The sequence below is a fragment of the Ovis aries genome, chromosome 9, assembly GCF_016772045.2.
Source record: "Ovis aries strain OAR_USU_Benz2616 breed Rambouillet chromosome 9, ARS-UI_Ramb_v3.0, whole genome shotgun sequence".
Classification (NCBI taxonomy): Eukaryota; Metazoa; Chordata; class Mammalia; order Artiodactyla; family Bovidae; genus Ovis; species Ovis aries.
Genome location: NC_056062.1, coordinates 39423133 through 39448832, shown reverse-complemented (window position 1 = coordinate 39448832; position 25700 = coordinate 39423133). Strand labels below are relative to the sequence as shown.

The following is a 25700-nucleotide window of genomic DNA, read 5'->3' as shown; positions in this document are numbered from 1 at the left end:
AAAAATAAAAATAAAAAAAATTAAAAAACAACAACAAAAAGATGCACTTTAATCTATTCAATAATCTATGGTTATCCACTTGAAATAAAATTAACGCTAATGAAATAAAAAAAAAAATAAAAAAATAAAAACCCAAAGAGGACACGGATCACGTGACATGAAGACAGCTGCTGGGGTGGGGCCAAGAGAGGCCTGAGGGTCTGTTAGGTCTTACCTTCAGGCTGGGAAGACTCTTCTGACTTGTCATCATCTTCCAGCTTTTCCTCTTCGTCCTCTTCAGAACCCTTCTCAGAAATGGACTTGGGCCCGGAGTCCACACCGACCTCCACCCCTCTGGGCTCACTCTTCCCAGCCCCCGGCTCCGCCTCGCGGTCCTGCCTCTGGTCCTTGCCGCCACCCTCGGCCTCCTCCTCCTCCTTCCCCTCGGGCTTCTCGGAGGCCTCTCTGGCCTTGGCCTCGGCTGCCCCCGCCTTGTCCTCCTGACCTGGGGCAGCTGGGGTGGCAGCGGGGGTCTGGCCAAAGCCCAGGGCCAGAGGGTTCAGGGCGGGGGCGCTGCCAGCCCCACGGGCCTGGGCGAAGCTCTTGTGCGCGTCCAGGAAGGAGAGCTCGGGGTCGTTGAGGATGTGGTAGTCCGTGCGGCTGACGCCGTGCTTGGCGGCGCCCACCAGCAGGTCCCTGTCGTGCCGGCCGCACTCCCACCACTCGGGCAGGTCCAGGCTGGGCTGGCAGAGCTTGAGCCGCTCAGCCAGCTGCGGGTGGTGCAGCACCTGCTCGCGGATCCTGCGCAGCAGCTCGATGCGGTACAGCGTGCGGGAGGCACGCTCCTCCGTGATGGGCTCGATGGCCGACGACAGGTCCGGTGGCTCTGCGCGGGGCGGGGGTGGGGGGGGGGGGAGGCGTGTCACTGAGAGGTGCAGCGGGAGGTCCCCGAACCCGCCCAGCCTCTCCCATCCCAGGCTGTCCAGCACGGCCTGCATCCTTCGGAAACCTTCCGCCCCTTCCGGTCCCCACCAGGCTCCCATCCCCAAACCACCGGCATCCCTGGGGAACCTATGCCCGGTCCTCCCGCTTCTCCGCATCCCTGGGGACTTACCATCATCCGGCTTGGCGGGCATGCGACACACCCGCCGGCACATGGCCACAAAGCAGCTGAAGTACTTCTCCAGACTCTCGTCGGACTTCTTGTCAAGCCTGGCAAAGGCTCGGAACTGGTTCCAGTCGAACTGCTGCTTCGCAGGGTCAAAAATGACCCCGAATGTGGACACCACGCGGTAAAAGTCCGCCTCCTCCCGCCTCGTCCACCTGTCAGAGAGGAGATCTTAGCTGTGGACTGGTACCCGAGTAAAAAGGCTTAAAGGTTACTGCTGCTTCTCCTTTAAACTGAATCCATAGTGCTTTTTTTTTCCCCTTTGTTTTTTTGGGGGGGCGAGGGGGTTTGGTGAGGGGGCTGGGTTTGATGGCCATCCTCTTGGATGTGATTCTTGCCTCTACAGGCCAGGAAGAGCGGAGGGGAGAGGAAGGTACCAGGGGCTGAGGAAACCCTAAGACGCTCACTTCTGCCGCTTCTCCGATATGATGGCCTCCCTTTCGGCTTCCAGGGCCCGCACTTCCTCGCGGGGCCGCCGCCTCCGCCGGTCTGTCTTCATCAGCGCCTCCTGCCGCATCTGCTGCCGCTTGTAGCTGCGCTGGTAGGCAGTGATGAGCCTGCGTAGCCGGGTGGTCAGCGTGGAGGTGCTGGGCCAGTACAGCTGGCCTAGCTCAGCGCTGCCCTCGCTGTGCTTGCCTGGGGAGGCGGGGAGAACATTCCTGAATGAGAGAACATTCCTGAATGTGTAGCTATGACTTTTGCCATAGGTAGGGTTTCCCATCCAAACAGGATGACTTGCTAACATTCAAATGATAGTCTGGGAAAAATCATGGTGGTGCTCTTAATACTTCCCTGTAGCCCAGATGGTAAAGAATCTGCCTGCAATGCAGGAGACCCAGGTTCGATCCCTGGGTCAGGAAGATCCCCTGGAAAAGGGAACGGCAACCCACTCCAGTATTCTTGCCTGGAGAATTCCATGGACAGAGGAGCCTGGTGGGCTACAGTCCAGTACATGGTGCCCAAAGAGTCAGACAAAACCCAGTGACTAACACTACTACTGAGGAAGTATGGAAGTTTCATATTAGTATGGAACTTATAAACCATTCTTTCTCAATTCCTTAGAGGGGAAAAAAAGCCAAGTTCATATATCAATCATACATAAAGAAACATACTTTGTGCCACAAACTACATGGTGATAATGTAATATAATAATCTTGAACATAAAAACCAATCATATAATTGTTACCCAATGATTTTATATCAGGGGAAAAGTAGGGTAATAGTCTCAATAAACTGGCAGTTATTTCAGATATTTAACAAATTTCCTGCTTCCATGAGCTATGTTTCTGTAGATGCTTTAGAGTTTTCATTAACTGGTATAAATCATAAATATATAAGTTGTCTTTGTCCAAAAAAACAGTTATTTTATCAAAAAGATTAAACATGATTAACCAAGAACCAGCAGGAGTTAGAATTCTTCACAACAGAGAGCAGTAGATGAAGTGCCATTTGGAGACACCACCCTGGTGGAGAAGCTGCAGCCTGGCTGTGGGGCCTGGCCTGAGTCCCACTCCTCAGCTCTGCTCCCCCCAGCTTTCAGAGTTGTACCTGGGGCGCGTATTTCCATGGGCTCTTCCTTATCTTCCGGAGGAGAATTTGCAAATTCCTCAAAAGCAAAGCAAGAAAGACAAATTATTTTAATTTGGGGTTCTATTTTGCTTTTTCTTTTAAAGGAAAGGCCGTTATCTATAAAGTTTAATAAGTCTTATGTGGGCATATAATATTTTACTGGGGCCATAAAACTGAATGTACTCAAGTTCTTACATCTATTTCATCCTTGAACGGCGTTCTGGTTGGTTTATATTCCGGGTCTTCATCTTCTCTATCAAATTCTCCCCTGTATGAAATGTTTTTAAAAAATGTTTAAATCACACTGATTAGCAAGAGACCGAAGGAGCCTGAGAAAAAGGAACAGCTCGCCTCATGCTGCTTTGAATTCTGAGCCTGACATCCAAAGCGACTCTGTCGGTATTTAAAATGTGCTGCCGTGAGGGGCGGAGGGTGTGTGTGCACGCAGTGGGGTGTGGTGGTGGTGGGGGGTCATGATCATTTGAAAAAGACAAGTTGCAGATTATCTAGACCCTATATTGTGTTTAAATAGTCATCATGATACATAAACAAGACTATACTGGTAAACACCGCTCAAGTCCAAATCAGATGCAGCGCAGTGCGTGGTGCTGTGTAAGGACTGAACCCTGCCAGTGGATCTGACACTCTGACACTGACATAAAGTTTATTAAAATTTTAAAGTGTCCTTCTTACCCGTCACCGCCATCTGCTAGCATGTCTGTTCCTCTCTGCTCGGCAGCGATGGCCTTGGCATCGGGCATACCAACTCGTTCCAGGAAGCACAGCGCGGGGTCAGCTCGCATGGAGTTGTACTTCTCGTACCCTGCGCCGTCCCCCCAGCCCAGAGAGGACACACACAGAGACAACGAAGGCCCGTCACTCATAGAACCACGGCATGGCTGCCTCACAGCAAGTTCATCTCTTTATAAGATGATGGTTTATGCCCTATTTAAACTAACCAGGCTGTAGTAGCCCATTCTTGGAACACTCTTCCAGGGGCAGATTTGGGGGGGGGGGCGGGGGAATTTTCACGGATGTTATCAGAATGACCTTAGTAGATACTAATGAAAAAACAGGTTCAGGGTAACTGCAAGATGCCCGGGAAGAGGTCTGACCCTGTTGTCCCCAAAATCTAATTTTGCTTGGCATTTAAAAGGCAGCGTAATGTTCTTTGACGACCTCTGCAGTGGTCCAGCCCACCCTCCCTGTGAGCAGCTTCAGTCCTGCAGGAAGTCCACCACCGGCTGATACATCCCTGTCTACGTCAGGCCAACGAACCTGTCTGATCAGGTTTAAGATGATGCGTGTCAGTAAGATGACACTGTTCCCTCTATGGTTTTCAAACTGCAATTTGCTTTTTGACTGCCCAGGTTGACTAGATGGGAAATGGCAGATCCCAACAGTGCACTGCGGGAAGATGGCTTTTGAGGCTGAGCTCACAAAACACGGCTGCAGTACACAAGCAGAACGGCACAATTCAATTAGGGTGTGCACAACAACACCCCGGCTCCTAACTGCTGTAGAGCCGCCAGCCAAACTGTAATCATGAAAGGTTTTATAAGCCATCATTCTCCCCCTTAGTCAGGCTGGGCTGCCGAGAATACCTCAGCGACCTCCAGAGACTCGGGATTATAATCAGGAATCGTTCACTGTATATATCATGCCAGTTCTGCATCCCCGGCCTTTCAAAGTTAACAAGGCTGCGTCCCACTCAGGGGAGCCGCGGGTTCTCGGCACTGACATTTGTGAAATATTGCTTGGAACAAAGCCCAGGAGGCACTTGTACAGATTAATAGCAGAGGTTAAGCCCACCGTCCACTTTGACATGGGCTGGCAGAGCACGCGAGGGGAGCCGTGCTGGAAGTAAAGTTTCCGAAGAGCTATAGGACAACTTGGCTATTATTAAAACAAATATGGTTTGGGTTCTATTTACAGCCAAGGAAGAAATGTTTTCTTCTCAAATACTCAACAAACATTCAAAAACAGCATCTGATATTTACAGTTCATATTAGATTTTTCGTGCAGGGAAACCGTAGACGCCAAGAGTCCTTTGGAACTAGCCTCATTAATATTATGACTTCGGAGACAGTGTGCAGAGAGCTCTAAATAAAGACAAAGACACATGGTCAAGATGGGGTCTGATGCAGACGCCCCTTACCGTGCTTGAACACGCCAATGAGGAGGGACTTGTCTGCTTCCTTATCCCACCAGTCCGTGGGGACTTCCGCGTGGAAAGGTTCAGGTATCCACACGTCAGCTTCACTGTAAAGACAACCACTGACGTGATATTTACAATAGACCCCACTGCTGGAAAAGAATGCTAAGTGAGGAGCATGACACTCGCCCCCTTCCCACGACAAGCACCTGAGCATCGTGGAGTGGGGTGGGGGTGCTGGGGCGGTGCCACCCAAGGCTGCAGGGAAGGGCAGAAGTCGGCCGCCTTCTACCGGGACCAGAAGTAAACTCTATCACACAGGACCCTGCTTTAAAGGTCACCTCAGAACACGAGTCATTTAGTTCACACCTTTTTGTACGTCCACACAGACCTACAAACAGGCTTCTCCCAATTCTCCTCACGTCCCCAGGCTGGTAGGACAAACACTGCATTTGAGATGCAGAAAGAGAGATGCGCTGAGGATGTAGGAGATTTGAAGCGTGCCCCCCACCCTTGATGTGGACTCCGACCGCCTGGATGGTCACGGCGAGGAGGAACACAGGCGCATACCCACCTGGAGTCGGCGCCCTCCAGGATCTTCTCTGCCTGGTCTCCTATCACTTCTTGTCTCAGGTAGTAGAGCATGCGGACACGCAGCAGGACCCTGGAGAGGGAGACGGGGGAGCGGGGGGAAGTTCTTAACTTCGGGACTGTTTGCCAACAGTGGCTTTTGGCAGCTGCTGCTGTTCATCCATCATCCTGCCAAGGCTGATTAGCCATGCTGTATGGTAGGCTTGAAGCGTGACAGATGGTGCCACATAATCACCTCTGCGTGTGCTTTCTGCTGGCTTCCAACCGGCCTGCCTGGCAACCGCGCCCCCTGCACGGGAGGGCCGGCGCTCAGCCCGGCCCAGGCGCACTTCATTTAGTCCTACCTAGCGCAGCTTGTGAAGTTTAGACACGTAGCCCACCACTGCCTCTGAAGTATTGAAGCAAGTTTGTAAACAACTGAGCAGATGGCTTTCAGTAACTGTTCTGCTTCATTATCTCATAAAATTTCCTCAGCTGCTGCCTTAATACCATTTTTGGAAGCACATCAGAAGTTGTAGGAATAAACGAGATATAAAATCTGGTTTTACTACCTGACAATAAACCCTCAATACAGAATGTCAGGTTTTCCAGATTATACAACTTTGCTTCCGAGGAAGGAAGATGGTGGTGGGGGTGGATCCTCGCCAGGCCACCCCTTAAGGGGCAGTGCCCATGTTTTATTCCTTCTAGCTTACATAACCTGGAAGCCCAAATTGTCACTTACCAGATAATAATACAACATCACAAAGGAGATTAAAGTGTGTCCGGTTTGCTGAAGTTCTTAGTCATTTTCAAGGAATTGGTTTTTAAAAACTCATGGAATTCTAGGAACCAAATTTAAATTTTCAATCTCATGTGGATTTCCTCAATGGCGTAAAACTAATTCTTTGGATAAAGCCCACCTGGTAAACACTCCAAGAACTCTCAAGTCTAGCATCTCCTGGACTGGCCCTGGTGTGCATTCAGGACAGACACCTGAAGACCACCGCCTTGTCCGTGAGTAGACAAAACCAAGTGCAATTCCCATCACACTCTTGGAGAACACTTCTCAATCCGTGGGTCACGTGTACTACCACCAGTTCGTTTGATCCTCACAGTAACTCTAGGGCAAAGTGGGACAAGCTACGATTTCCATTTTCTAAGCTAACAGAACACAAGTGACGGACTTCAAAGTCAGAGTCACTTTAAGCATGGATCACTCAGAAGTAGGCCGTCTGACTCCACCACTCTGTACTGTCTCTAGGGATGTGGACCTTGAACATATCAAAATGGCAAGTAGGGGTGGCTTCACCACGACAGACCACTCCTGATCACACACAGACATCCTCTGTACCACTTGCCCCTGATTGCACACAGACACCCCCTGTATCACCCACCCCCGATCACACAGACACTCCCCTCTACCACCCACCCCGATCACATACAGACACCTGGTGTACCACCTGCTCTGGATCACACACAGACGCTCCATGTACCACCTGCCCTGGATCACACACAGACACCCCATGTACCACCTGCCCTGGATCACACACAGACACCCTATGTACCACCTGCCCTGGATCACACACAGACACCCCATGTACCACCCACCCCGATCACACAGACACACCCCATGTACCACCTGCCCTGGATCACACAGACACACCCCATGTACCACCCACCTCGGATCACACACAGACACCCCATGTACCACCTACCCCTGATCACACAGACACAACCCATGTACCACCCACCTCGGATCACACACAGACACCCCATGTACCACCTGCCCTGGATCACACACAGACACCCTATGTACCACCTACCCCTGATCACACAGACACAACCCATGTACCACCCACCTCGGATCACACACAGACACCCCATGTACCACCTGCCCCTGATCACACAGAGACAACCCATGTACCTCCCACCCCAGATCATACATAGACACCCCCTGTATCACCTGCCTGCCTGTCCAGCATGGGGGCTGCTCCTGGCCAGCCTGGGTTCTCAACAGGCAAAATGCAAAGCTGTAAAGACCTGAATGTGCTCCAAAGTAAGATATCTTTTTGGAAAACTGGTTTTTATTAAGATTTCTTTCTCTGGATAAGATTAAAAAATTGGCTGTGCCACACTGAACCTGCAGAAGCGAAGTGACAGTGTGGGCAGCCGTGCCCGGCACGAGCAGAGTCTGCAGCCTAGGTCTCCTCACAGAGGATGCTCAGCCAGGACGCACCCTCCACCTTTCCCTGGATCTTCTTTCATGCACCAAACCTCAGTGCAGCAGCAGTAACCCTAGCAGTTTCTCTCCCTTTAGGAGAAGACAAGGTTTTCTACCTCATCAGGAGTTTTAGTTTTGTGGATGGAGGCTTTAATGAACGATTGTAACTGTGAATGTCATCTTTCTTCTAGAGGAAAAAATTCAAACTCATGTACAGGCAAGCTGAGTGCCCCTAAGGAATACGTGGTGGGTCCTGGCAGGATAACGAGGTGATGGAAGGTGGCCTCGGACTCTGAGGGGTTTGCATGTGGTGAGTCAGGATGCCTCTCGAGTCCCCAGTGTTAATCTTCATTCTGGTGGCTGGTCCCACTAGGGTCTGTTTTTTTGGATGAGCATGCAGGTCAGGACTACAGGTGCACTGAACTGTCCCACCCCTTCCACCTCCTTCAACCCAAGACAGTTCCTGTCTTTGCCTCTTGAAACTTTTGAAGAGGACCGGTCAGATATTTTCCAGGAGATCTCACAATTTGGGTCTCGTTTTTCTCTCTAACTGCTCATCCCGGAGAGGAGGTGGAGACATGGCCAGTTCTCTTGAGACCCAGGTAAGATGTAAAGAGCACGAGTTACAGCTCACTTACTAACCAGGGAGGGTGCCCTATGGAAGTCTGTGATTGACATCAAAGCGGGAAATTAAAAACCACTGTCTCAGTGAGGCCTGGGAACAGAAGCCTGCCCCCACACTAAATCCCTTCAGTTACGGTTTGTCTGAATCCAGAACTCGTAAGGTTATGGACCCTAACTTCACAGAAACTGCAAAGAAACAGAAGTGTTCTAATAGCTATGCCTGGAGCGGGACTTTAAGGAGAACCACTATGCTATGAGAGTAACAGTGCTTTCTGAGGTGCCAAGATGGTTTGAGGTAATGGTTTCGAAGACTCAGAAAGGAAAATTTTTGTCAGTCAAAATTTAAGAATAGTGATCAAAGGTGGTCCCTGAAAGCACCATTACATTTAAAAAGGGACAAAAACCATGAGTCAGGGCAACCCAGGAGAAGCAGGTGTTCTCTAGGAAATTATCTCACTGAGGCTTTCAACAACCCTGAGGGAAGACAGGTTTCTGACATGGGCGGTGGGTTGGAGGGGAGGTGGTCGAGAGCAAGGGTAGCGTCCCTCAACTAGCTGAGGGACCTTGAGTATCCGAGACTTGGTTTCCTTGTCTGGTAAAGGGGGATGAAAGAGCAAGATGACTCGTCTTAGACAATTCAAACAGAAAATCCATAGGAAGCGCTTGGCGTGCTGCCAGTAATAGGTACTCAGACTTCTGTTGCTGCGCTATAGAGACAGACATTTATTGAAGCTCTATTTGACAAGTAAGGAAAGCGAGTCTGAGAGGATGATTAGCTTGCCCCAGGTCGCCCCAATCAGGAAGGTGCAAGATGTGCCCTGGCTATGCTGCTGAACCCCAGATACTGAAACACACGCTCAGAGGAGGGGAAGCATCCACAGGTGGAGGTGCTCAGCAGCTCCCAGAGCTCCGAGCAATGAAGTTAATTCAGGCCCAGTTCCCTTCAGTTATATATAATCAGGTTCTGGAAATCAAGGTGAGGAATAGGATTCTAAAGCTCACAGGTAAGAAAAAATGGACCCAGCAATCGAGGAGTCATGCGTGTGTGTGTGCACACGTGCACATGTGCTAAGTCACTTCTGTTGTGTCCGACTCTTCACGAACCTATGGCACCTCTGTTCATGGCGTCACAAAGCAAAAAATATCATCTAAACTCCCCAGCCCTTTCATGGGAAGCAGTCAGTTGAAGGCAGGATTATATAAAGCTAACCACAATTCTTCACGACCCGGATAATCACAATGGTGTGATCACTTACCTAGAGCCAGACATCCTGGAATGTGAAGTCAAGTGGGCCTTAGAAAGCATCACTATGAACAAAGCTAGTGGAGGTGATGGAATTCCAGTTGAGCTGTTTCAAATCCTGAATGATGCTGTGAAAGTGCTGCACTCTATATGCCAGCAAATTTGGAAAACTCAGCAGTGGCCACAGGACTGGAAAAGGTCAGTTTTCATTCCAATCCCAAAGAAAGGCAATGGCAAAGAATGCTCAAACTACTGCACAACTGCACTCATCTCACAGGCTAGTAAAGTAATGCTCAAAATTCTCCAACCCAGGCTTCAGCAGTACGTGAACCGTGAACTCCCTGATGTTCAAGCTGGTTTTAGAAAAGGCAGAGGAACCAGAGATCAAATTGCCAACATCTGCTGGATCATGGAAAAAGCAAGAGAGTTCTAGAAAAACATCTATTTCTGCTTTATTGACTATGCCAAAGCCTTTGACTGTGTGGATCACAACAAACTGTGGAAAATTCTGAAAGAGATGGGAATACCAGACCACCTGACCTGCCTCTTGAGAAATCTGTATACAGGTCAGGAAGCAACAGTTAGAACTGGACATGGAACAACAGACTGGTTCCAGATAGGAAAAGGAGTACATCAAGGCTGTATATTGTCACCCTGCTTATTTAACTTCTATGCAGAGTACATCATGAGAAATGCTAGGCTGAAGAAACACAAGCTGGAATCAAGATTGCTGGGAGAAATATTGATAACCTCAGATATGCAGATGACACCACCATTATGGCAGAAAGTGAAGAGGAACTAAAAAGCCTCTTGATGAAAGTGAAAGAGGAGAGTGAAAAAGTTGGCTTAAAGCTCAACATTCAGAAAACGAAGATCATGGCATCTGGTCCCATCACTTCATGGGAAATAGATGGGAAAACAGTGGAAACAGTGTCAGACTTTATCTTTTTGGGCTCCAAAATCACTGCAGATGGTGACTACAGCCATGAAATTAAAAGATGCTTACTCCTTGGAAGAAAAGTTATGACCACCCTAGATAGCATATTAAAAAGCAGAGATATTACTTTGCCGAATAAGGTCCATCTAGTCAAGGATATGGTTTTTCCAGTAGTCATGTACGGATGTGAGAGTTGGACTGTGAAGAAGGCTGAGCAGCAAAGAATTGATGCTTTTGAACTGTAGTGCTGGAAAAGACTCTTGAGAGTCCCTTGGACTGCAAGGAGATCCAACCAGTCCATCCTAAAGGAGATCAATCCTGGGTGTTCATTGGAAGGAATGATGCTAAAGCTGAAACTCCAGTACTTTGGCCACCTCATGGGAAGAGCTGATTCATTGGAAAAGACTCTGATGTTGGGAGGGATTGGGGGCAGGAGGAGAAGGGGACGACAGAAGATGAGATGGCTGGATGGCATCACGGACTCGATGGACGTGAGTCTGAGTGAACTCCGGGAGTTGGTGATGGACAGGGAGGCCTGGCGTGCAGCGATTCATGGGGTCGCAAACAGTCAGACATGACTGAGCGACTGAACTGACTGAACCACATTCTCTAAACACACTGGCTAAAACTCAGTTATCCACATGTCCACAGCACCATCATTCACAACAGCCAAAGACATCCGTTAACCCAAGTGCCCATCGATGGATGGATGAATAAAATGGGGTCTATACACACAATGGAGTATTACACAGCCATGAAAGGGAACGAGCTTCTGGTAGAAGCTACAACATGGATGAACCTTGAAAACATTATGTTCAGTAAAATAAACCAGCTGCAACAAGGCAAATACTATAAGAAGATACCTAGAATAAGCCAGTTCTTAGAGACAGATGGTGGGACGGTGCTGTCAAGTGCTGAGGGCAGGAAGGGCGAGAAATCATTTAATAGGAGCAGAGGTTATATTAAGGTCCACGAAATGGTTTGGGGTCTAGACAGTGGTGATGGGCACACAGCAATCTGAATATAATTATTCCCAATGAACTGTATACTTACAAACAGTTAAAGTAGTAAAACTGTGTTTATGCATCTTTACTACTGCCCCTCTCCCCCACCAAAATCAGTCTTCTAAAGTCAGGCTTCCACATGACTTGACATCATGTTTCAAGAAAAAAGAAAAACAATAAAGCTGCGCCATGAGAGTGCACTAGTCTTACTGATGGATATTCAGTATATACACATACTTGAGCACACGTACATTTAAGAACCAGAAGGGCTGCCCGCTCCCCGCACCCGCCCTCCCTGACGTACTTGTTGCAATGGTGCTTCAGGTGCTTCTTATAACTATCCTCCTGGAACAAGGCGTCTGGGTTGCAGCCAGCTAGCCAGTCGGCATCCTGTACCACTGGGTGTGAGCTCTGGGCTTTCACCTTCTTGCCCTTCCTCCCCCTGGGCACCGGGGCTGACAAACCTAGAACCGGAGTAGTCATGATGATAATAACAATAGACACTGTCCATGACCCCAGTGACCTTGTCAGGATCAGGAGTCAGGGACACGCAGGGTCTGGGGCGCCTCCCAAGCTCCTCGGAGGCTCCCGGGACCCCGAGCAGGAGGTGCAGACCCACCGGAATGGTTGACTAGGGCCCGCGTCTGGCCATCAGCCGTTGGCGTGATGAGATCCCAGATGAAGCTCTTGATGTTCTCGTCCCCCCGGTAGTGATTGAGGCAGTACACAAGGATGGTCCTGCAGATGGTCTCCACATCCTGCTCGCTGAGCGGGCGCTTGTAGCGGCCATGGGAGAGAATGTCCGTCCACCGCCCCCAGCTGCAAAGCAAATCTCCACATGTGGACGGTGCCTCTGACCTGAGACCTGGGGCTCTGGTTTCAGAGGCAGGTGGCAGCTTTAGGAGGGCTCGGGTCAAAACTAGCGACATCAACATCAGGCAATGGGAAAGCAGTCCAGGTGTAGAAGCTAAACACACACACACACACACAGCCGCAGGGTGGGAGCTGACACCTGCATTTCCAGCAGGGACCTGAAAACCCTCTGCTCCACTCCTCAAGGGCGTGGTTCCCATGTTCTGATGCTGACCTGTCATCTGAGATGAAAGGTGACAAGTGGCAGGTGTGACCACCCCCACATCAGGAAGCTGGTGGCTGAGGGCGTGGCCGCAGAAGCAGCTGAGCATCTTCCGATACCCAGACGTGAGGTGGCCTGCTGGCTCACATCGGACCTCCAGCCCGGAGTGAGGAAGATTAACGACCAACCACACAGGAAGTTATCAGAAGCATCATTCATTAGAAGCATCATTCATCAACTTGAAAAAAAAGTTATATGTGATTTTCATTTTGGTAAGGTGCTGTGTAATGTGTTAGAAGGAAATTATAAGGACACCCCGATAATTAATGGAAAGCCACGAAAGGTTTCCCTCTGAAACAAGCCCCAAATATAAGCACTTATGTATCCTCCTGTGAAACAGGGAGAGAAAGAGCCGTGGACAGGCCCCCACAGGCGGGTGCTATGTGAGCACACCTTCCCCAGGCTCCAGGTGCTCAGGGCAGAAATCAGCCCCCAGGCGAGGGGCACAGCCTCACCAGTGGCTTTGCCTCTGCCCCACCTGGTCCTCCAGCTTCCAGATTTGTTCTCCCAGTTCCTCAAACCACACGGTTGGCCCTAGCCTTTGGGCCTTCGGACCCACAGCTCTTCTTGCCGGAAACTCTCTTCTCCCTGTCCAACACCCCACCCTTACTCTTACTCCAGCTAATTCAAGATGTTTGTTCACGCCGCCTCTGTGGAATGCCTTCTTTGATTCCCCCACTTAGAAGCAGGAAACAGCACCTGAGCTGCCTGTTTAAAGGAGAGAGGACCTGTCTTTCTGGGGTGGGGGTGGGGGTGCCATGGTCATCCTGCTCACGGTTGAGGAGGGAAGGGCTCTACAGAAAGACAGATAAGCATACCTTCCAGCTTCGGCAGCGATTAATATGCTCTGTTGCTAAAGTCAGCAGCAAAATTCTCAACTTTGACGGCTAAGACTGAATCATGGAAACAGGTGAAGTAGCAAAAGGCTCAGGTGGAGGGTCTCCGCCAAGTAAAGACGGCCAGGAGAGAACCGCCGGCGTGTGGAGATGACGTGGAGAGGGGACCCAGCTGCCAAGACACGGGACGGGCTACAGTGCATCTGCCTTCACTGTAAGCAACCACTGACCCAGCGCGCACTGTGCCTGCTGGCATCACACTCTGCCCCAAGGACAAAGGAGGAGCCTTAGGCCTCAAGGAGTCCTTCACTGGGGCTCTGGCAGGACGTGACCGTTAAGAGCCGTCACGCGACAGGCTGAGTGTGACAGCACATGCAGGAGACCCTCAGGGGCGGGAGGCGGGGCAGGATGCTGAGCTGATGCCCGCTAGGAGGTCAAGTGCGGGAGGTGGTAGGCAGATCAAGTGTGGGCTGGGGGAGTGGGGGCAGGGCTGCTTGTGGAAACAGCACATGGCAGAAGGTGAAGGGTCTATCCTAAGAGCAGCCCTGAGTGCCGTGGGAAGGACCCACAGGACAGACAAGGGCCAGGTAAGATCCCTGTCGGCCACGTTAGCAGCATGTCTGTGTTTCTTCTGAAACTAATCATGATCTATTGGAAGAAAGAAATCACAGAGCAAAAGTCATCAGATCTATAGAAACACTGTTTTTGTGGCAGGTTTTTCATTTCAGCAATATTTGCTTACAGGCCCACCAGGTACGAGAGCATGCTTGTTTAGGAATTCTGATTTGGGCCGAGCACCCTGCCTTTGGAAGCCCTGTGCCATGGAGTTTCAGAGATGGATTCAATGTGGATCCTGCAGGTTGAGCAGGAGAAATACGACCCATTCAGACGGTTGAAATGACCTCCACATTTCAGATAGGTAGGAAGAGCTTTACAAATGAGACCATTGCCTTTAACAAATTTTTATAACAGAAAAATGATGAAAGAGTACCAAAAGTGATGAGAGGGTGGTAATTTTATGTGAAGGAACACTAGAAAAAGATGCGATTCTGAGACTTCCATTCTGAGTTATTAGTGATCGGCAAGTGAATCCGAGTCTGACATGATTCCTTAAAGGACAAATCCCCTTCAGCTCTCTGAGGATCTGCACAGCTTTGAGTTCTTTAACCACCTGGGTTGCGCCAAAAGCATTTGTGTCCTGGGCAGTCACAGAAACCCAAACATAAATTAGAGTTTTTCCTACACCACTTGGAATTCTAACCATTTTTTGAATGAAATTCCATTTCTCACGTGAGCTTGACTCACCCATAGACGAGCAGGTTCTTCTCAACTCGGAAGCACTCGCTCCTGGCATAGCCCTGGGACCTGTCTGGTGGCCGCCGTGGCTTTGTGCAGGGCTTCTCCTCTGAGTCGCTCTCCAGGTCTGAAAATTCCATCAGCTCGTCCTCCTTCACCGCACTATACAGCCTGGTTTGCTTCCTCACTCTCGGAGTGTCAATAACCAGGTTGTTCTGAAAGACAGCAGATACTTTGAAACTTCTGAAAAGGAAGCCCTGGGAGAGGTCAGACAGGGAGTCAATATGACCACTCACTCACCCTCCCGTTTAAGGCATCGATATCCAATTCTGCCTTCTTCGCCCACTTTTGCCAGAAATTTGGATCATCCAAGGAAATATCTGTCCTATTTCCAGATGCAACAAAGCTGGCCTAAAGGGGGAAAAAGATATTCACTACTTTGCAATGGTTTTCTCAGAGGTGAAATGCAAAGCAGTTTCACTCATTCATTCACTCGAACACACAGGCATCCTTCCACTGTGTGTGTGCCAGGTGTTATGGTCAGTGGGACTGGGACAAAGGACTGTCCCTTAGGCAGCTCGCTGTCCAGGGGTTGAGACAGATCAGGAAATAAAAGATGACAGAACAGCCTAATAAATGACAGATGACAGAGGTATGTACAGGTGCAGCCAATATACAGAGGGGAGCCCTAGCCAGGCTTAGGTGGGGTGGGGGCTCCTGCTGGGAAGAGATAATATGCCCTCCGGAACACAGTGCCCAAACCAGCCTGTTAAAATCCCACAGAACAGGGCTCCCCTGGTGGTCCAGTGGTTAAGAATCCACCTTGCAATACAGGGGATATTGGTTTGATCCCTGGTCCACAGAGATTCCACATGCCAAGGGGGCAACGAGCCCTCTGCACCACAACTATGGAGCCTGTGCTCTGGAGTCTGGGCGCTGCAACTGCTGAGACTCTGAGTCACAACTGCTGAAGCCTGTGTGCCTAGAGCCCATGTTCCACAACGAGAGAAGCCACCACAATGAGAAGCCTGAGCACCGCGACCAGAGAGTGGCCCCTGCTCGCTGCAACTACAGAAAGCTCAAGCACAGCAACGAAGACCCAGCAGAGCCAACACTTAATTAATTAATTTTTTTAAAAGGCCATAGAACAAGAAAGCAAGTGGGAATGTTCAGGATGGAGCATGTGCAAAGGCACACGGGCCAAGAAAGGTGATTGTGTCACGCAGCCAGGGATTCGGGTGGTCAGGGGTGTTGCCCAAGGTCAAGCTGGTGAGGCAGGCAGAAGCTGGGGCCAGCAGTGCCTTGCATGTCCTGTTAGCAGAGTCCAAAACCCATCCTCAGGCAGCAGGAAATTCTTTGAAAATGGGAATAATCTCGAGAGGGATGAGACCTTATGCAAAGTCACCTGTCAGAGGGGCCACACCAGTGTCCTGGAGCAGGGGGTGGGATGCGGGGAGTACAGAACAGAGCAGGACAAGCTGCAGCAGGGTTTAGGGAGGAAACGGAGAAGACCTGCAGAAATGAAGGCAAGGAGACAGGCTGGAAGGCGGTCTTTACAAGGTGAAATTACAAGGGTTAGAAGGCGAGGGCATGTAAAGCCCGAAGGAGGAGGAAGCCACGGAAAGCCCAGCATTCAGTTCTGGCATCTGAGAGGTGTGACTCAGGCGAAGAAAACAGGGGTGTGTGCCCGCGCACACATGCACGCACAGAGGCGGAGGGACAGAGAGGATGGACCTGTTTTGGTACCGAATGAATGTGAAGTATCTGTGGGCACGGAGGAAAGAACCTGAAAAGAGGTCGAAAGATGTGAGGGAGAAGGTGTTGGGTCACTGAGCCCAGACAAGGAGAACCTTTCAAGACCAGAGTAGCTGTGCGAAGTGGAGCAGCTGAGACAAGTGGAGTAGTTTCAACAAGTGGAGCAGGTGGGACAAGTGCAGTAGCTGGGATAACTGGATATCCATATGCAAAAGAAGGGAGCTGCACCTCTGTCTCATATCACACACAAAAATTCACTCAGAAAGGGATCTGAGACATAAAAGTTAAGAGTGAAAGCTGTAAAACTCTTAGAAGAATGCACAGGAGCAAACCTTTGTAATCACAGGTTAAACAGTGGATCAGAAGCACACGTGATAAAAGAAAAACAGGGGTAACCCGGGCTTCTTAAAATTAAACACCATTAAGAAAGGACTAAGAGAAATATTTGCAAATTACCTAATAAGAAACTTTTATTTGGAACACTTAAAACTCAATTTAAAAAAAACATAACTAAACAAGGTTCAAAGCTGTTCAGAAGATCTGAAGAGACACCTCCCCAAAGATGATATATATCAATACTTGGCCAACAAGCACACAAACAGATGCTAAATAGTATCAGAGAAAGGCAGATCAAACCAGAGTGGGCTATCATGTCACACTCGGTAATAGGGTGGTGATTAGAAAAGACACAACAAAAAGTGTTGGTGAGGATGTGGACAAATGAAAACCAAAGGCAGATCAAACCAGAGTGGGCTATCATGTCACACTAGGTAATAGGGTGGTGATTAGAAAAGACAGACAGCAATGTGGACAAATGAAAACCCTAACCACTGCTGGTGGGAAGGAGAAATGGTACAGTGACTTTAGAGAAGAGTCTGGCAGTTTCTCAAAGGGTTAAAAGCAGAGCTACAGAAGACCCAGCAATTCTATTCCTGGTAATATAAGCAAGCGAGATGAAAACATATGTCCACACAAAAACTTGTACATAAATGTTTGTAACATCATTCATAATAACCAAAACATGGAAACAATCCAAATTTCAGCACCAGCTAGTGAATGGGTCAACAATCAAGGTCCATATTCAAGTGGTAAATAAGGTGGAGCCACAGAATGGGATGTGGTTCAGCAATAAAAAGAAAGAAATTAGTGATAACACGCTACAACATGGATGAGCCCCCAAAACAGGCTAAGGGAGTGAGGCCAGACACAAAAGGCCACGTGTTGTGTTGTATGATTCCATTTATATGAACTGTCTAGAGTAGGCAAACCTAGAGAGACAGAAAGCAGAGGAGTGGTTGCTGGGACTTAGACGGGGAGGAGGGCGGGGGGAGGACTGTTAAAGGGTGACGGAAATGTTCCAGACTTAGATATTGGGATACTTGTACATGTCTATATATGGTAAAGGTGCTGGATGGTACACTTAAAATAGGTGGTTTTTATGGTAAGTAAACTACATTTCCATAAAGTTGCTCAAAATGAAAGTGGAAAGTGTGGCACTGGGCTTGGAGGTGGGTGGGTGAAGCCTCAGAAGGGGCGGGGCGGGGGGAGGGAGCTGGGGTGGGCGGGGGAGGGGTAGAAGCTGGATGTTGGGAAATGAGTAGAGAGTAAGGCAGTGGAGCAGCAGGGTCAATAACGCTGTATGGGTTGCCGGTGTGGTTTTTAGCTACAAAAGGAGTTATGGGGTTGCAGCCAGAGAGGAAAGCAGATGGGGGACTTTTTCAAGATAGGAGTGAGCTGATTGTTCTCAAGGCTTCATCAGGAATCAAGATCCCAGGAAAGGAGGAAGGTGATGACAAAGCAGAGGCTCAAGAAGTGGAAGGGAGGAGGGCCAGGACACAGAGAGAGGATGAGCCTGGGGAGCCCGGAAGCAGGGATGGGACAAGGTGAGGGTGACCCCGATGCCAGACACACAGAACATAAAGCACATTTTGTGCGTCGGGGCCCCCACTGGGATTAAATCACTAATTTCTTAACGTGCAACATTAAGCGGCTGTTACGTGTGCTTCTCACGAGTGCATTACACAGCCTCCGCTCCGCTTCCCCAGAAGACCTGACTCCTGGGTGGGTCCGCACCTTAGCAAACGTGGAGCCCTTGCCCTCGGACTCGATGGTGATGGTGTGGGTTCGCCGGAGCAGGATCTGGTCGATGTCTTCTTCACAGAACTTGGAGCCCTCATCTTCCTCATCCATGAGCGCACCGTAGGCCCCCTTCCGGAGAAGATCCTCTATTTCTTTCTTGGAAAGCTGTTGTACCTGTGTTAGAGAAGTATTTAAAGTCATTTAGACAAAAGAAATCAACCCTGAATATTCATTGCAAGGACTGATGCTGAAGTTGAAGCTCCAATACTTTGGCCACCTGATGCGAAAAGGTGACTCACTGGAAAAGACCCTGATGCTGGGGAAGACCGAGGCAGGAGGAGAAGGGGATGACAGGATGAAATGGTTGGATGGCATCACTGACTTGCAAACTCTGAGAGATGGTGAAGGACAGGGAAGGCTGGTGTGCTGCAGTTCATGGAGCTGCAAAGAGTCAGACACAACTGAGCTACTGAACAATAACAAAGAACCGAAATGTCTGGAGACTGAACAAATGCTTACTTTTTTCTCCAAGACAGTAAACCTCAATTATGACGAAGTAAATGTGACCAAACATGCTTAAAATATTGAGGCCAAAAAATAACCAGATGAGGATGATTTCTCACTGGGAGCTAAACGAAGCAAGGAGCAGGAGTGAAGCAAGCAGGGTGAGGACAGCAAGGCTTACCCCATTGGGAGCATTCTCCCGTCCGCTCATGGACTGCAGGACTGCCTTGTCCAGACCCAGCTTCAGGCTGGCCTTGTCAAACATTTCCCTTTCATAAGAATTCCTGGTAATCAGCCTATATATCTTCACAGATTTGCTTTGTCCTATTCTGTGACATCTAGCCTGAGCCTGAAAGAAAAAGGAAATGCATGGCCACCAGAGAAAGAGAACACCCTACTGCCAGTTACAAGAGCATCTGTTCTGATAAATAGGTGTACCGTTCAACAGTGGAGGGTTAACATGCCAAGAAATGACTTTCACATTATCAATCAATTGATTACCGGTTGGTTCATTTGCCCCGATCATGGGACACTGCCTGAGCGACAGCAGGATTTCAATTTATTGGTCTGATGTAGCGGAACGACTTTCCAAAGTGGGGGAGGGGTGTACAAGAAAGGTTTTCTTGCATGTTTACCTGGAGATCATTCTGGGGATTCCAGTCAGAATCGAAGATGATGCAGGTATCAGCAGCAGTGAGATTAATGCCTAGGCCTCCTGCCCTCGTACACAGGAGGAACACAAACCTATCGGAGTCAGGCTTGGAGAACCTGTCGATAGCTGCCTGACGGAGGTTGCCTCTGACCCGGCCGTCGATCCTCTCATACGGGTACCTGGAAGATGTCAGTGTCAACAAGGAGGCCTGGCAGATGGCCACAGGACATGTGTTCCTTTCCTGGTGCTTTTAAGAACGTACTACAACATGGGATATAAATTAACAGGCTCGGGCTTCCCTGATGGCACAGTGGTAAAAAATCTGCCTGCAATGCAGGAGACACAAGAGACTTAGGTTCCATCCCTGGGTCGGGAAGATCCTCTGGGGAAGGAAATGGCAACCCACTCCAGTATTCTTGCTGGAGAAATCCCAGGGACAGAGGAGTCTGGCGGGCTATAGTCCATGGGGGTCACAAAAATGTCAGATACTACTTCAACATCAAGAAAAAGCTGTCCTCCCCTAGCCCAGAGAAAGAAGTGGAAAAATAGAACTACCTGCAAAGGCACGCGTCATACAGGACAACTGTCTTGCCCATCCACAGCTTTCAAGCAGAGCTAAGACACAAGCCCCCACCCATCCCCTTTATCATACAGGCCACTTGGAGGTGAAGCGTGTGGAGCCCAGTCCCACATTCCCCCCACCCCCCACCCCCGGGGGCTTGGCCCTCACCGTCTCTGAATGAGGTAGTCTTCCAGGATGTCCAGGCAGCGCACCATCTGGGAGAAAATGAGCACCCTATGGCCACCGGCCTTCAGCTTCGGCAGCAGCTTGTCAATCAGCACTAGCTTGCCAGCAGCCTGGATCATCGCCTGGAGCTGAAAATCTGGAGAGTCGGCATTGTGTGTTTCTTTAAACTCTTCCAAAATTTTCTCTTCAGCACCTGCGGAGATTGGACAGCATAACAGGAATACTGTAAAAGGTTTTTTTCTTTTATTACTGAAAACAACGAACCTGCTTTCAACACCCACTGCAAACAGCAGGGCCCAGAACAACGCATTAGCGCTCACGAACACACATCCGTCCACCAGCTCAGAGTGGGGTCTGCAGAAAACCAGGGAGGTAGAAGAGGGATCAGAGTTTTAAGCATGACACATTTTCAAGCATTTGGGGGGGAACCCCCACATTTTCCAACAAACAAATGTTTGCTGTCTGTAGAAACTGAATTTCAACAACAGACTGTCAAAGCTAGAAGTGGCAGAAACAAGCCAAGGGCCGGATACCTACAGAAAATTTGGAACCTAAAATGCTAAAGAAATGAAGAGCTGTTTACTCGCGGAACATAAACACACATAACAAAATCTGTTCTGAAACTAAGAGGCAAGGGAACAGAGTTCTAACAATTGCTGTGCAAGGGCAGTTGTCTGTGTATCTAAACTGCCTGTTAATATGGCCAAAAGGGCTGCAGCAAAAGGGAGTCCCGCTTCGGGGATAATATTTAGAGATTTTTTCAGGAGATCTGAGCACACATCTTCACTGCAATCTCTCCATCTCCCTCTATATTCATTCTCATCTGATAATTTCCTAAAGTACAAAAGTTCTATCTTGAGTTATCCAAAGCTTTAAACAACCAACCTCTGTTTAATGAAAGACATTGATACCCAACCCTCTCTTCTAATAGCCCCACAGAGACTTGGGCTTGCTGCGGGTGCATCAGAGAGACTGTCACCTTCCTAGGGACCGAAACTCTTCCCACCTCTGCCCCTGACCCCAGACACACTTGTCCAGGGAGTAGCCGGCTAAGCTTCCTGCAGCTGCTTAGGTGGCTTAACTAGAATTAGACAGCGGGGTCCAGGGTAGGGTGAGGGGGTTAATCAGGGCCCGGGCACTGTGCTCCACCCTTGCGCTGGGGATGCAGGGTAGTCACTTCTTTGGGAAATACAGACAGACAAATCCATCTGATGGGATTACTTCCCAGCCTTAAACCACACCAGGAACCTGACTTCTTAACCACTGGTTTTTAAACATGAAGGCACTGTACTGATGGGGATATGAGACCCTTCCAGGATTTAAGGGCCAGGTCACCTGGGCCACCAGACCTGCCAGGACAGAAGGGGGGCATGCAGCCACAGGTGGGACAGCACTGCCCCCACTTCCCTTTTCAGAGCACCTGTGGAAATGAAGTCATGACCTGATCATATCCAGAAATACAGCCTGTTTGTTATTAATCAACAAAGAATCTTTCTGAGACCAGATTATAGTCACAAATGCCTGGGCTGGCCCGGGAGGTCTGTGCAGAGCAAGCCACTGCTGTTTCTCAGGAAGGGCCAGGCAGAAAATGCCAGCGGGGTGGGAACTGCCGCTTCTCACTCCCTCTCTCTCCCATGTGAATAAAAGGCTAGTATTCGGGATTTCAATCTGAAGGGAATGAAAGGCAAAGGTTTCTCTAGGAAAAGGTAAAAACCAAACTGCTGTTGAAGAGCATCAGCATGAATATCCTTGAATGAAGCACCCTCTTGAATAAATGTTCTTGCATCCTACACGCTTGCTAAGTCGCTTCAGTCATGTCCAACTTTTTGTGACCCCATGGACTGTAGCCCATCAGGCTCCTCTGTCCATGGGGTTCTCCAGGCAAGAATACTGGAGTGGGTAGCCATTTCCTTCTCCAGGGGATCTTCCTGACCCAGGGATCGAACCTGCATTTGTTATATCTCCTGTGTTGGCAAGCAAGTTCTTCACCAAATGTCCCTGTATAAAGTCAAATAATGTTTTCCAAAACAGAAAATTTAGAAATCTAGGTTCTAGATTCAGGACAAGAAGGTCCTCAGGAGACAGGGGGAACGGATCATATCCACATATTACATTAGGTTTTTTCAAAACATTTCTTCTTGTTGGATAATATACTATAAGCAATTCAGAAACACACTTCACTTATAATATCTGGGTAGTTATTTTTTGTTAAAATTAAGATATTAATATCAATCCATAATCAAAATATACTATTTTAGATATTTTAGTGAATAGTTTTCAAAAATGAAATAATCATGACAAAATTAATGTGTTTGAACTATTTTAGCAGAAAATTTGAAAATATAAATTCAGTCAAATCAGTAGAGAAATTTTTTTCATTTTAAATTTATTTAGATGAGAAAAGTAACTTTCCTGCTTTTTCAATTCTACCAATAATACATCATCAAAAACTGTCAGAATTAAAATATATCCTTTCTTATCTGACAAAAGTTCTTACTGAATTAATTCAGCTCTTTGCTGTGAATTCAGGCTCTTAAAGTGGCAGCCAGTTGTCACTAATAACGCTTCCTTTAAATATATCAGCAAACATATTTCCTATGCGATGCTTTCAGCTATAATTATACTCTGTCTGGGCTTCCCCGGTTGCTCAGCAGTCAAGAATCTGCCAGCAATGCAAATCATATAGGACATGCGGGTTCTATTCCTGGGTTGGAATATTCCCTGGAGGAGGGAATGGCTACTCACTGCAGTATTCTTGTCTGGAAAATACCATGGACAGAGGAGCCTGGCGGGCTACAGTCCATGGGTCACAAAGAGTTGGACACAACTGAAGTGACTGAGCACATGTTTTCCAGAAAAGCTGAAGAAAGAAGGGCAGGGAAGATGTCCAGGAGGAAAACCAAACTGACCTCTAAGCCATTCAGTGCAGTTCAGTTCAGTTCAGTCACTCAGTTGTGTCCGACTCTTTGCGACCCCATGAATCGCAGCATGCCAGGCCTCCCTGTCTATCACCATCTCCCGGAGTTCACTCAGACTCACGTCCATCAAGTCCGTGATGCCATCCAGCCATCTCATCCTCGGTCGCCCCCTTCTCCTGCCCCCAATCCCTCCCAGCACCAGAGTCTTTTCCAATGAGTCAACTCTTTGCATGAGGTGGCCAAGGTACTGGAGTTTCAGCTTGAGCATCATTCCTTCCAAAGGAATCCCAGGGTTGATCTCCTTCAGAATGGACTGGTTGGATCTCCTTGCAGTCCAAGGGACTCTCAAGAGTCTTCTCCAACACTACAGTTCAAACGCATCAATTCTTCGGCGCTCAGCCTTCTTCACAGTCCAACTCTCACATCCATACATGACCACAGGAAAAACCATAGCCTTGACTAAACGGACCTTAGTCAGCAAAGTAATGTCTCTGCTTTTGAATATACTATCTAGGTTGGTCATAACTTTTCTTCCAAGGAGTAAGCATCTTTTAATTTCATGGCTGCAGTCACCATCTGCAGTGATTTTGGAGCCCAAAAAGATAAAGTCTGACACTGTTTCCACTGTTTCCCCATCTATTTCCCATGAAGTGATGATTCTCAAGGTTATCAATTATTAAAGATTTACCTTGATGCTAGATCTGTAAACATCAATCAGAAAATTAAAAATTGGAAATAGGCTATAAAAAGCCCAAATACTCTAATAGTATTAGTCACTCAGGTGTGTGCGACTCTTTTGTGACCCCATGGACTGCAGCCCACCAGGCTCCTCTGTCCATAGCATTTTCCAGGCAAGAATACTGGAGTGGGTTGCCATTTCCTTCTCCAAGGGATCTTCCCAATCCAGGGATCGAACCTGGGTCTCTTGCACTGCAGGCAGACTCTTTACCGACTGAGCCGCCAGGGGAGCCCAAAGAATACTCCGATGGCACTGCCCTAAATTAAAGTACTGCATTTGTATTTAAAAATGTGTCTGTGCACACATGTGTGTGTGTGTGTAGCAGAGACAACTTTAAGGAAGTGCGGAAGTCTGTTCCCTTAAACAGATGGTCACTGTGAGGGCAGGAGCTGCAATGGTATCCAGTTATACTAGCCGCAAACAAGTAAGAAATTATTTCTTTTGAAGATTACCCTTTTGCTCTCTGAAATTCATTCCATCACAAGCTCAGCCTCGTCTTCTTTCTGCTCACTGTTCTCCACGCCCCTTCTCCCCAACAACACGGAGGACTCATAAGTCAACCCAAGCCATCGGGGATCCCACCACGTCTTCAACAGCATTTTCACTCTCACATACGCACACATGCTCAGCTGCTTCAGCCACATCTGACTCTTCAACCCCACGGACCACAGTCTGCCAGGCTCCTCTGTCCATGAGATTCTCCAAGAACACTGAATGGAGTCTCTTGAAGGCTACTGTTCCTCTTTTCAGACATCAAATGAAAAAAACTGTGTATTTGTGTGTGTGTGTCTCTCAGATTACACACACACACACACACACACACACAAACACACAGCTCTACTCATACCATCGACCACCTTCGGCCCAGCTCCATCTCCCTAGCTCAGGACCAGGCTGCAGACACCACAATGGCCTCATGGGCTCTTACACACATGAGGATGAGCAAGCGGCAGCACCAAACACACAACGGTCACGTGTGAGTCTCTCTTGGGCAGACCAAGCTACAAGCAGCAAGTCTGAAGCAGAAATGCACCAAGGTCACAGCACAGCCATGACCTCAGGTGCTACGGTGAGGCGGCTCCAGGGAGGGACCACTCTGTCATTAGTAACTGCAGATTCCGGAGGTGAGCTGGCCCAAGGAGGATAGATTACAAAATGGGGGGAGGCTGGGAACTCCTGACATCAGCTGCATTTGAACCTCACGGATTACAATAGTGACAAAAAAAAAAACCCCAAAACCTGGCTTGGTTCCTTCGCCCCTGGAAAGCACCCTAACTGCATTGCTGGCCAATCATAATTGTACACAAACACCCCGATTGAGACCACCATCACTTTTCTTTAACCCATATTAACTCCCGCCTGGATGACAGCAGTAGCCTCCTAGTGGGGCTTTCTGTTTGTATATCTTTCCCTACTCCCATCTGTTTATTCATATGACGTTTCCAGATCAATCATCCTAAATCCCATGTCTAATCATTTCTTAACTCCACCAAAATTCCACAAGCTGGCATCTAGGCTTCCCATAACCAGGTTCCACTCTGTCTACGGTTCACTGTCCCATTGTT

The 25700-nt window shown here is 48.7% G+C and overlaps 1 protein-coding gene across 4 annotated transcripts in view; it reads right to left on the bottom strand.

Annotated features, from left to right (window-relative positions):
- The window catches only part of CHD7 (chromodomain helicase DNA binding protein 7), a 193022-nt gene that overhangs the window by 12772 nt on the left and 154550 nt on the right, over nucleotides 1–25700 (bottom strand). For all 4 annotated transcript variants that reach the window (XM_060393435.1, XM_027972980.2, XM_027972981.2 and 1 more), the window contains 16 exons: nucleotides 20461–20671; nucleotides 19714–19909; nucleotides 19260–19427; nucleotides 18569–18748; nucleotides 15041–15151; nucleotides 14750–14955; nucleotides 12093–12292; nucleotides 11778–11937; nucleotides 5446–5535; nucleotides 4875–4978; nucleotides 3410–3539; nucleotides 2912–2984; nucleotides 2696–2753; nucleotides 1555–1783; nucleotides 1094–1302; nucleotides 215–865 (listed from right to left, as the gene is read on the bottom strand). In XM_060393435.1, the coding sequence (XP_060249418.1) occupies nucleotides 215–865; nucleotides 1094–1302; nucleotides 1555–1783; nucleotides 2696–2753; nucleotides 2912–2984; nucleotides 3410–3539; nucleotides 4875–4978; nucleotides 5446–5535; nucleotides 11778–11937; nucleotides 12093–12292; nucleotides 14750–14955; nucleotides 15041–15151; nucleotides 18569–18748; nucleotides 19260–19427; nucleotides 19714–19909; nucleotides 20461–20671 (2976 nt within the window). The remainder of the gene's footprint in view (nucleotides 1–214; nucleotides 866–1093; nucleotides 1303–1554; nucleotides 1784–2695; nucleotides 2754–2911; nucleotides 2985–3409; nucleotides 3540–4874; nucleotides 4979–5445; nucleotides 5536–11777; nucleotides 11938–12092; nucleotides 12293–14749; nucleotides 14956–15040; nucleotides 15152–18568; nucleotides 18749–19259; nucleotides 19428–19713; nucleotides 19910–20460; nucleotides 20672–25700) is intronic.